Source organism: Lineus longissimus, chromosome 15 (assembly GCF_910592395.1).
Source record: "Lineus longissimus chromosome 15, tnLinLong1.2, whole genome shotgun sequence".
Taxonomy (NCBI): domain Eukaryota; kingdom Metazoa; phylum Nemertea; class Pilidiophora; order Heteronemertea; family Lineidae; genus Lineus; species Lineus longissimus.
The window spans coordinates 2,052,922-2,065,572 of NC_088322.1; the positions used below are offsets into that span (position 1 = coordinate 2,052,922).

A 12,651-nucleotide genomic window follows, 5' to 3' on the forward strand; every position below is an offset into this window, starting at 1 on the left:
AGTCCTTACCAGAGGGAGTTACTGGGTGATGATAAAAGATCAAATGTAGAGAAACTAATACTAACACAAAAGGATAAAACTAATTACATAGTGCATTACAGAATGCTACAGTTTTACCTAAAGCACGGAATGGTACTTAAGAGGGTTCATTCAGTGATAAGCTTTAAACAATCAAAGTGGTTAGCACCATACATTGATTTTAACACTAAAAGACGTATGGATTCTAAGACTGATTTTGAGAAAGACTATTTTAAGCTCATGAATAATGCTTTCTACGGAAAGACTTGTGAGAATGTAAGGAACAGGGTGGAAATAGAATTGGTAACGGACGGGGAGAGAGCCAGGAGTGTAATGGCCAATCCCAGGTTTTCATCGATATGCGTATTTGACGAACAGAATGCTGCTATTAGCATGAGGAAAACATCAATGAAATTCAACAAACCAATCTACATAGGAGCTTCAGTACTTGAATTGTCTAAATCATTAATGTATGAATTCTATTATGAAGTTCTTCAACCGTACTTTGGTGAGAAAAATATTGAACTACTGTATCTAGATACAGATTCCTTTGTACTTAACATTAATACTGATGACTTAACTAAAGACTTAAAGGAGTTGAAACACTATTTTGACTTCAGTAATTATCCAAAAGATCATCCACTCTATGACACCAGTAAGAAGAAGGTGCCAGGTTATTTCAAGGATGAGTTAGGAGGAGTCGAGATGACTGAATTCATTGCCCTGAGAAGTAAGATGTATGCTTACCGGACAAAAGATTACGATTCTAAGAAATTAAAGGGTATTGCCAAGAATGTAGTAAAGAGAAATATTTCATTTGATGACTATGTTGATTGTCTTGAAAAGAGTATGTCATTTTACCACAATATGAGACACTTAAGATCAGATAAACACCAAATCTATTTGGAAGAAGTTGACAAAAAAAGCCTCAGTCCTTTTGATGATAAGAGGTTCATACTTGAAGATGGAATAAGAACGTTACCATTTGGAATGTATTATGAAGGCTACATAGATTACAGCGATTCAAACTTCGCTTGAGTCGAGCTTTGCTCTCTGGACTTTGTCCTAGTCGGACTTTGTCCTGAGAGCATAGCTCGATTAAACTAATGAATATGGTGGCGCTGATGGTAGTGGCACTGGCGGAAATTCACCCCTAACACCGAAGTCATGGTGATAGTGATAGTGATACACCACATTAGGATTAGGACTATTTAGTCGGACTTTGTCCTGAGAGCATAGCTCGAGTCCTGTTTGATTTACTGTGACTTCAGTTTTTCTAGCATCTCTATCTGAGCTATCTTTTTTCCTTCTTCTAAAAAAGTCTTCTTTAAAGACTCTACATCAACAGCTGAACTTGCCTCCCTTTGTTTTTTCCTAATGGCATTTTTCATCGAAATGTATTTCTCCTTCTCCTTGAGAATCAAAGTAAACTCATCTGTAGATATGTGAGAATCGGTTAAGGCTTTACTGACCAAATCATTGATTGTGTTCAGTTTTGAAATTGCCAACATTCTGATATTCTCATGTTTTTCAATTTTCCTTAGAATATTCTTTTTCTCCCAGCCTAAGGCTGATGAAATAATGGCACTACCTATTGTTACGCCACCCAGAGCTAAGCCTATCGGTGCCGTGATGACACCAGCTAAAGCGGAAACACCAACTGAGCCAGCCGCAACGCTTACAAAATTAAGACTATGACTAATGCCAGTAATTACGCTAAATGCTTTTTTGTACTTTGAAAATATCTTTCTTCTAAATTCAATCTCGCTTTCTAAGAAACTCTTAACATCACATATTTGTTGTAGTCTGAAAGCCTGAGGGTTACTTTCTGTATGCTTTTCAGACATTTCATAGTTTAATTGACTTTCTGAGTTTAAATTACTTAAATCTGGATAAACCTTGTTGTCTCCATCCATTTAATTAGTGGGAATAACTAGAATCAGTTGTTCTGACATTTCTAGTGTTTAGTGTTGATCTTGCAGACACTACAGGTTTTTGAAGTACATTAAATTTTAAAGGTTTTTCTGACCCAGCAGGCCCAGCAGGTTTTAAAGGTTTTTCGGGACCAGGCTCCAACTTTGACTCTACTTCTGCCTCTAATTCTCTATGAAATCGTTCTAATCTTTCTTTCCAATTACGTGGTCGTTTTGTGTAACCCCAAGTTCTATTCATTTAATCAAGTAAAATAAAATCAATTCACTGCAAAGAGTAAATTTCTTTCAAGTCTATTATTCAACTTAATCATCTCGTTTATGATTTCTGTCTGACTACATATGTTAATGTTCTGGTTCATTCTCATGTTATTATTTAAATTCGATAATCTATCAAGCAGAATCATATTTTCATCACGAAGATAATCCCCGAAATGCTGTGATATCACTATTTTCCAATCTGGTATTACATCCTGGTCTCGAAAGACAAACCAGTTTTCACTTCTCATCTTTACCATGAAATCCATTGACCTATCCAATTGATCCTTAAATAGTGTGTAGTCTATTGTAGCACTCTTCTGTCTGTTTTCTGTCTTTTCCATTGGTCTCATGTTAAACCAAGCAAAGCACAGTTTAGGTTTATCTTTGAATTCCTTGATTGGTAAGACATGATCCAACTCTTCTTCTTCTATTCGAACTCTGTTCTCGGGACTTTGTCCTATTGGAGATAGACTCCTCTGGTACTCTAACCACTGATGGAAGAAACTGTCTGTACATCCTAGATTAAATGAGGAATTACCGTTACACTCTCCCTTAGAAATGCGGTTTAGACCAACTCTAATTTTGTGTCTGTCTCTATTACCATTTTGGTCAAGGTAATCCTTTTTGTAATATGAATTAAAACATAATCTGCAGTTACCTCTATTTCCGTTTTTACCAAATTCACCATCACTTAGTAATTTAATTTCATAACATTTATTACATCCCTTGATTTTACTTGAACCACATTCTTTACAGTAATCAAGTAGTTTATTACGCCTGTTCTTTTCAAAATTAATTTCAGGTTTCTTTTCACAGCACTTAACACAATAAATTGTAGGTTGATTTTCCATGTTTTGATTCATCATATTATTCTGATTTTCCATGTTTTGATTTTCCATGTTTTGATTTAACATAATCTGATTTAAGATAAACTGATTTATCATATTTTGATTTAACATAATCTGATTTATCATATTTTGATTTAACATATTATTTTGATGCAAATAATACAAAAACTTCTGAATATTTTGATTCATCATACCATTTTGATTCATCATATTATTCTGATTCATCATACCATTTTGATTATCAAATATTGCTCCCTCCATTTCTTTCTTTATTTAGTAGGACATTTTTTTTTTAAATTACGTTTTTCGAACTTGTTCTTGTGACTTAAGTCACTTTAGAGACTTTATTTCATTTCAATGATTTGATATCAGAAACTGGTAACCATTCATTGAACTTATCACTGTAACCCTTCCACTTCACTAATCCGTATTTCTTGCCTTTACTGGTCTTGTACCTTAGGATTTTCTCGATCTTGTACTCTAGCTGGTCAGGATTAGGAACATAGCTCAATTCCTCTTCATAGAAATATCCTTGAATTTCTTCTTTGTGGTAATCCTCAAGCTTGTAGACGATAGGGTGAGTAAAGATGATCTGTTTGATTTGGAACACCTCCTCAGTGTAGTAAAGGTACTCTAATGTTCCATTACTAATAGCTACAGTTCCACCAAGTTTAATAATTTCCTCTAGGTCGGCCTGACTTGGGGGACCAATATTGATTCTCAAGAACCTTTTCAGTAGCATAGAGTAACCAATTGTTGTTGATGCCAACAGTAAACTTTGATACAGTGTATTTATGATATCTTTCTTTCCTGGTGTATCCATTTAATTACTTAGAAAATCACTAGTAAAACTCATTTATCTAGTATTCAGTGTTGGAGCGAACTTTGTTCTTGCAATACCTCAGTGCTGGAGTGAACCCAGACAGCAAAAATTGGTGGCCCACTGGAGGCCCATTGATGTCAAAACTAGTGGCCCACTGGTGGCTGCCACTAGTGGCAAGCTGGTGGAAATGTAACATCGCCCACCAGTGGCCCTCTTGGAGGCAAATAAGAGGCCCACTAGTGGCAACACTAGAGGCAGACTAGGGGTTTATGGGTGGCAATACTGTAGGGCCACTGGAGGCATTTTCCACTGGTGGTTGGAGGTAAACTTGGGGTCCATTAGAGGTAGAAGAGCTGGTCACTGGAGGCTTATGTAGCCCTTTTTCAGGGGGTGCTGATGGAGGAATCAATCCTTGGGGGAGATCTATTGGTGAGGGTAATCTGGTGACAAGGTGATGTTCACAGAAATAAGTCCCACCCAATTTCCAATACACAAACAAAAACATGAACACTGGAATTAGGTAACAGTTGAAATTGACTTTTTTTATTGAAATTACAAATACAAGAACGAAAAATATATATGTACATACACAAAATTAAAATTGAAACAGCAGTAAAATGCAATTCTGTAAAATCACTCCGATTGGCAAGAATTGTTTTGTTTCAAGTACAAAAAAAAATCTATACATGATACATTTTTAATTTCAAACCCTGTAAATTTTACCATTTTGTCTCAAATAATGCTCATGACTAGTACAAAAATAGTAGAGCTCAGAAACAATTACGATACTTTAAAATGCTCAAGCAACATGTCATGTATGAATGAAAAACCAGCAGTGCAACACTTAAAACATCTATGCAGGACACGTATTTCATTTTAAACCCTGTAAATTTTACCATTTTGCCTCAAATAATGCTCATGACTAGTACAAAAATAGTAGAGCTCAGAAACAATTACGATACTTTAAAATGCTCAAGCAACATGTATGAATGAAAAACCAGCAGTGCAACACTTAAAACATCTATGCAGGACACGTGATTTTGCCTCAAATAATGCTCATGACTAGTACAAGAATAGTAGAGCTCAGAAACAATTACGATACTTTAAAATGCTCAAGCAACATGTATTAATGAAAAACCAGCAGTGCAACACTTAAAACATCTATGCAGGATACGTATTTCATTTTAAACCCTGTAATGTTAACATTTGGCATTTTGCCTCAAATAATGCTCATGACTAGTACAAAAATAGTAGAGCTCAGAAACAATTACGATACTTTAAAATGCTCAAGCAACATGTATGAATGAAAAACCAGCAGTGCAACACTTAAAACATCTATGCAGGATATGTATTTCATTTTAAACCCTGTAAATTTTACCATTTTGTCTCAAATAATGCTCATGACTAATACAAAAATAGTAGAGCTCAGAAATAATTATGATACTTTAAAATGCTCAAGCAACATGTATGAATGACACTTTCTCTAAACATGGGAAATATTTGCTGCTGGTTATTTGTGCCAATTTCTGAAAATAGGAGGAAAGTTAGATTATGCCCAACTTACCAGGCACTGTCAGTTTAAACACCTATAATTCATAGTTTTGCGAGTTACAGACACCCACAAAATTAAATGCCCAATAAGCAAAATGTCATGTTCCGGTTTTACCGTACCGGTACATCGAAACCAGCGTAAAAATGAACTGGCAGTGAATATTTGACACAAATGCTATGGAACTTGTAAATGATACGGTATGTACAAAAATTTACAAAAATCATGGCAACAGACGAAGCTAAATGCAAAACAACCATAATCTTCTCTATGTTAACACGGTCCTCCTGATCATCTAAGCTAGCGAAATAATTCCATGGACGGAGGGGATCGAATGTATGCTTCCCAAAATATATGGCGAATTCTTCGTTTAATTGCATATTGGTTCAAAAATTAATCCACAATCTTTTTACATGTATCATCAATCATGGATTCTCAACAGAACAATTCGATCCCCTCCGTCCATGGAATTATTTCGCTAGCTTTTTACATGTATCATCAATCATGGATTTTCAACAGAACAATCTTACCATATTTATGCGCTTATAGTTATAATCGAGGTGCACTTATATACAAATACTGGAAAACAGGATAATTTGACAGCAGGATATTTTGGCAGTTGTGGATAATTGGCATATCAGCATTCCACTACTCAGCCATAGCTTCCTCCTGTCGTACAGTGTTTGTTCTTCTGTTCTCCCGTTCCCTTCGGCCGCCGTTCATATCCTTGGAGTTTTTCAGAACACTTCTGACACGTTCTTCGATGAATGCTTCAGAAGCATGTCTTGAAGCTGGGTTCTTACGGACAGCCTCTGGAAAAAGAGAGTAAGATACCACTTAAAAGATGTCAATGAAAGAAGCAGTAGAATAACTTTTTATAAAATTGTGGCCTAGTGCAAAGAGTAGTCCCAGTCTGCTCAGCTGAGGGCTCCTACTTCTAGGGGTTAGAAAAAGATACAGGCTAAGTGGCTAAAGGAAAGGGAAAGGGAAAACCGGTTTGAATTTTCGGGGAATATAATGCCACCATTAGAGTGAGTCATGCATCAGATGAATAATCAAGGGTCATTTCATTCTGACATCCTCTGTTGTTCAGCAAACGGCCTAGAAGGAAGACGGCTAGTTGTCCAGTCAATTAGAATGGCTAGCCATCCATGTACCAGTATGTTGGTCAATAGTTCACGCTCCAAAGTTACTGCATCATCATCAAATCTAGCAAAGTTTTTAACAGTGGATGGCTAACGATCCAAACAAGGACGGTCAGCCCTGACAGCACTCAAGTACTGTGACCCAAGATATGACCATGAATTGGATGGCTGAACCTTGGCATCCATCTTGGACCGGACGTTTAGGTTTAGTCGTCTTTCCTCCAGACTGGCAAAATTTAACAAAGACAAGTTAGAATAATGGGTCTCCAGAGGAAATAGATTACTGTATACTCACTAATGAGGAGAGTCTTCATGGTCTTCAAGGCACTGAAGGACTCCTTTCTGACCCCCTTTGAGGATTTTCCTGTGAAGTTAAATTCCTTGCAGACACCTTTCCCCCACGTCAGCCTCATCATCCTTGCAACAGCATCCTCAGGGTTGTTGCCACCCTTCAGCATCATTTTTCGAACCTGAAGAAGAATAAAGGAATAACTTAAATTTTAGCAGTCCCGATACAATTACAATGACAGAAAAACTAGTGTTCATCAATATACAGTTCTTTATGCAACATGCCCAATGGTTGTTTGTGGAATAATATAATTTCATAATTGGGGAGATCTCTCCATGATGCATCAGACTGTAAAAGCTAAAATAAGGGATCCTGTTTCTTGGACATTCTTTTAAAAAATTAACAAGCAATAGGAAGCATGTTGATGGTTGATCGGTATCCTGTAATATCTACTTGTCCAATGTACACTTTCTCTAAAAAATACATGTTTGACTTGAAAACTGGAACTAGCATGCCAGTAAACTGGATCCCATTGATTTAGGACCATTTGGGAACGATTCAAACTCTAATTGATAATGATTGAATGAAGAATTCACAAGATAAGTATTGGACTGGAAGAGAAAAAGTACTGAATACTAACGAAGAGTCTTCGAAGGTCTTTGTCCCCCTCAAGACGATTTTCGAAGGCTTTCATGTCCTCCACCGTTTCAATTGGGAGAATGATATCCTCCGGCCAGTTACCCTCCTCTACAGCTACAGAATCATCAGCACCATTGTTTTGCCTGACAGTAAGCTGGTCCACCTTCTGATGAACCAGGCGAACCTCTTCGGAGATGCGTTCCAACAACGCAAACATCCGCTTATCTCTTTCAGATCCTGAAGGCAAGTAAGAAAGACTGGTTAGAAAAAAATTTGTGAACCTTCAGGGCCAAAGGCTTAAAAGAACATTCACAGGCGCTATAGAAATGCCGTATTCATGTTTTATTATGTTATACATGTATTTTCACCCTAGTAGTACCAAATTTCTAGGGAATTTCTACAGAAATGTCCAACCCCGGGCACTGCAAGTGCCTTATGTTGTCCAGCAGCACAGAACCTTGAAAACCAAAGCTTCATGTTTACTCACTGGTGCTTCCAATTAATGACATATGCCATGCCATGCAAATAAGGACTTTTCAGGATGCCGAGTAAACTGCATTCCAAAACCAGATGACACCACTGTCCAGCTAGGGATAGTGAGACCCAAGCCATGTCAGAGCATGACATCATGTCATCAAATGTTGTCACTCTGCTCTTCCGAGTATGGGGTGATGTGCGGTGCCTGCATAGGACCAGTGAAGACACCTGGTTGCCCCTCAAAGTTCCCCCGTTTTTTCATTCAGACTTACCATCATTATTTGGTCTTGCTCTATGAGGTGTACTGTTATGGAGTGGTGGTGAGGGCAACTGAACACGGGTCAATGAACGGAAAGCAGATGTTGAGGCTTGAACTTGCAGTCGCTGTCGTGGTGGCGGGAGGATAACAGGGGTGGACGCTGGAACCGGCTGGGATTGCTGTTGTGAAAGACGGTTAACAGGGGTTGGAGATTGCAGTGACTGTGGCGGCAACGAGTGATCTGGTGAAGGGCTGGATCCTCCACTTACTTCAGCTTGATCGGCTTCATTAAACAAGTCAAAGCGTGGAGGAGGACTGAAAGAAAATGGGTAGTTTTTTAAAAATCAATATACGGTACATTCAAGTTGCGCTATTCTTAAAATAAGCCCGACAGGTACTGCGAGTTGGCCTTGCTACCAAGTCCATCCCTGCCAACTACATGCAGTGACACATATTTTCAAAAACGAGCAAGATACCAGTTAAATTGAAGTTCATACTTGAGTTGAGTGTATCCTTTTTTACATTCGACTGTACACAAATATTTTTAATTGTTATCACGCCTTCACGGTGACCAGACTATCCAAGGATTTGGTCAGGAGACCGCGAACCCCACTGCAAGCAACAACCAACTCACCATCCTTTCCTGGTGGATGACCGTACATTCCCATCCATTTTGTGGCCAAGCTCCTCCTCAGTAAGGCTGTCATCGACATCTGTTACGGTCTGGTCCATTAAAGCATTCAAATCCTTTATGGCCTCAGTGTAAAAAACTGTACAAAATATGATAAACATAGCTTTAGTGGAAGCAAACGAAACTGAAACTTGGTTTAGACTGAACTGCACAAGACACTGAGCCATCTCTGCCATACAGTCTTGTATAGAACACAGCTGGACAGTCAAAACTATTGTCAACTGTTGCTTCCAAACTTGACCCAACCAACCAGTAAATCTGGTTATCTGTTTGCAGTCATCTTTCCATAAAATGGACAACAACCTTCAGTCAAATAATGAAAGTAAGACATGCAAGGGTAGAGAAAACAATAAGTCTTGTCAATATGCAGATCAATCTTGATGTGGAAGTAGTACTATGTACATGTACAATATAATGTGAGACGTGTTGTGGTACGGAGGCACAACTATATGAATAGGCAGATGCATCTTGCGTTGCGGTGCCTGCTTATGGTTGCGCACTGTTGTTTATAATGTTACAGATATGATAACATTTTTGACACAGGTATTTCAAATCAAAATCACTATCTCAGACTTAGTCTACAAGAATCATAAAAAAATCTTTGTTTGATGTCACCCTTCCAACCAATGCCATGGCAAACACTGAGAAGACGAGGTGGAAAAATAATGATTAAGATTTTTTTCTCTCCCCTTACAAAATGCCTTATGCCCCTACTTTATTGATTTTATTGATTTTTCTTAAAAAATGCGTCTTTTAAATTTTGAAGAAAGAAAATTCCCTGCCTATTATGTACCAACCCTATGTTTTGGAGAGAGGTGGATGACATCAAACAAACAACATCTTAGGGATAGCCTAACTAGTACTATACCTTGTGTGCCAAGGATTTTGATGTCGTATGACTTCCAATCTTTCCGAACAGTCTCCCTCTTTTCAGCGGCTAGCCGATTGCGTTCGTCGGTTCGGTAAGACGGCCAAAGCGTTTGCGTTTCGTTCCTTATGAGCCATTCTTCGGGAACAACTTCGGTAGCCCCTTTTTCTTTCGTAAACTGCACTATTTTAAATCTGTACAAGGTGGACATACTTTCGGTTTTTCGAAGAATACTGAAATGCATTCAATCCATTTAAACTGTTTACATCATTTATGTACACAAAGCATGCAAAAATATAAATTTTGAATAAATGTAAATTACAGGCACAGATTTCTAGATCATCACAGCTTTTTGCCAGTTTGTCACATCAGCAGTGCTTTTGTCACATGCAGGGCAAACAGATTTTATCAGTGAAAATGACGAATTCAGTTATTTCTAGAAGGATTTCCACCAAAGATGGATGGCAAAGTGACTAGTGTGTCAGGTTGGGTCTCTGACAACCCCTGGAAATTTTTGCAAAAAGAAGAGGACCACAGAAATGTTTTAAGACTATTCAATCTAAGCACTGCCTTGAAAAAGTCTTGGTCTGCCACTGCTTGTCACATAATGTCACAAAGTCTCATGATGTCACAACAGGCTTTAACTTTTGAGGCGAGTCAAGGGTCGAAATAAGCGTTTCACATCGCATTGTGCTACGCCAGGAATTGCAGTGCTTCACAAAGAACCAACAACTTAGCAACTTTTTCCACAGAATTCAAATCATTCATTTAGTAATTAAATTAGTACATGTAGATTTGGGACATAAAACTTCATCTAAAATGAAAATTGCTGGAAATCAAAAAAATTTATTTCGAGCCTTGCAATGAATGATCACTTTCCAGTGCCATCCCTAATCCGAAGTTGACTCACTGAGAGATACTACTACATGTATTCACTTGCTTGATAGCTTCAATTTCCACAGTCATGACAGTTTTCAATCAGACAGAATACGACTGCATTGTTTTGAATTCTCTATTAACAAACATCCCACCCATGAAGAACAATGCGAATGAATGAATCTGTCAACTAGATAGTACATTTTGTAGGCCTATTGATGAAGTAATGGAAAAGCAACAAAACCATCCTTGTACGGCAACAGCACACATTTCTTGACATGGTTTGGCAAAGGGATGACTTCATGGTTAGGAGCCAAGTGGGAAACTTTCCAAACACCAAGCTGAGATGATGACATAGGATGAGTAAAGAAGTCCTCTTTCCTTCTGAAATGTTTAACTACAACCACCTTTCCTACGTCACATTCCACTAAGATATTCTGAATAACGACTATCTTGTTGGCCAAGAGTAAACAGTTGTCACCGGTATCAGCTGATAATTTCACACCATCGTGGTAGATCGATTTGAAAGGAGTAGCATCATCATATCCTGGTGGGACGTGTCCAGGATCCGTCCCCGGACGAGGTAAATCAGTCTTCTTCTTGGTTTCTTCGTTGATAGTACAGTTGTCCATTTCAGAGAGCCTTCTTATTATCTGTGCTAAAGGTCGTTCTGGTTTTCGAATTTTCTTCTTCAGCTTCCCTAAGAAACTTTCAAATGCAAATGCAGGAAAAGAATCCAATGGTCCAAATGTTTGAACGTCTGCGGCCAGATGAATACAGTTGTGGACATTGTAGACCATTTGGCCAGTCCCATAGAGCTTTTCAAATGTATGCACAAAATGCGCCAGCAGGTCATAAGCATACCCACAGTGTGATTGCCAAAGAGCCTCGCTGGCTAGACAAGAGATAGCCACATGAAAGGACAAGAAGTTTTTGTAACATTGCTCTGACATGCACCCCTTGACTACAACAGGACCGAGGTACAACAGGAACTGCCTGTATTCTGTTGCCTTCCATCTCTCCAGTTCAGATAGAGAACGACATTTTCTTTGAAATTCAGAGGGAAGACTATCTTGACAAAGAAGTATATGTTCCGAAATTTGCTTGAGGTGTTCAGCAGACAACTTTGATGCATGTTTCTTTATAGGGGCACGTGCCCACAGCCAAATAAGACGCTTCATCACTCCAAGGCATACTAAATGCATATAATCTAAGGGGAATTGGGACACAACACCAAGTGAAAGATCGGTCAACGGTGAGATACCTACCTGATGAGTATCATTGTAGAATTGCTCCTTGAACCGGGCATCATCACGCAATGGAACATCTTCACGTTGAAGTAAAGAAAGGTGAACAGGAAATGTCAATTTTCCTTCCCATTCACCTTTCTGAACACACTTCTCACAACAATCGTATCCGGCATGGCCTTTCACTTGTTTAACAAATGCACGGGCTGGGGCATCGCATATAAAACAGTGAACTTTAAGATCACACCTCAAGGAATTGACACTAATGCCATTGGCTTCAATCATCTTCATTTCCTGAACAAAATCGTACAAAAACTCATCAATATTTACAGGTTTTTCAGCACCAGCAAAAAGGCCAATGACAAAAACCTTAGTTTCAAAAGGGAGAACAACTTTACCCAAAATGGGCCAAAACTGAATTCTAGAACTCTTGAATAAAGGTAATCCATCAATGTTCACTTGTAACCAAAGTGTAGCACCCTCTTGCAGTTCAATACTGACAGTAGCACAAATGATGGCTCTCTGAACTGCTTTCTCAATACCAAAATGATAATAGGATCCACCAGCTATTTCCTTGATATTGTATTGAGTCTGTGTTCCTAACAGAGTCCTTGCATCAGAGGGTAAATCTGGGTGATATGATTTCAGGATTTTCAGAAGAGACGTAACTTTAGACTGATATACATCCACTCCCCATTCTGCCAATCGATCCTTCAAACTAACTTCGTTA

General features: G+C 38.3%; 1 protein-coding gene across 1 annotated transcript; it reads right to left on the bottom strand.

Moving 5' to 3' along the window:
• Window positions 1–4,496: 4,496 nt before the first annotated feature.
• LOC135499980 (uncharacterized) lies at window positions 4,497–12,216 on the bottom strand. Its single transcript, XM_064791070.1, has 6 exons — window positions 9,799–12,216; window positions 8,874–9,009; window positions 8,253–8,554; window positions 7,505–7,740; window positions 6,871–7,045; window positions 4,497–6,242 (listed from the first exon to the last, which is right to left on the bottom strand). Exons 1-6 carry the CDS (start codon window positions 10,040–10,042, stop codon window positions 6,079–6,081), a joined length of 1,257 nt encoding a protein of 418 aa, XP_064647140.1. The 5' UTR covers window positions 10,043–12,216; the 3' UTR covers window positions 4,497–6,078.
• Between the last annotated feature and the right edge of the window lie 435 nt (window positions 12,217–12,651).

Bases quoted from the DNA above. Each gene is read 5' to 3' on its own strand.
- LOC135499980 (XM_064791070.1), bottom strand. From the start codon at position 10,042: ATGCATTTCAGTATTCTTCGAAAAACCGAAAGTATGTCCACCTTGTAC. The intron at 8,555-8,873 runs GTGAGTTGGTTG...ATTTTCTTTCAG, and splicing joins TCATCCACCAGGAAAGGATG to TCCTCCTCCACGCTTTGACT. The intron at 7,741-8,252 runs GTAAGTCTGAAT...ACTTGCCTTCAG, and splicing joins AGCAAGACCAAATAATGATG to GATCTGAAAGAGATAAGCGG.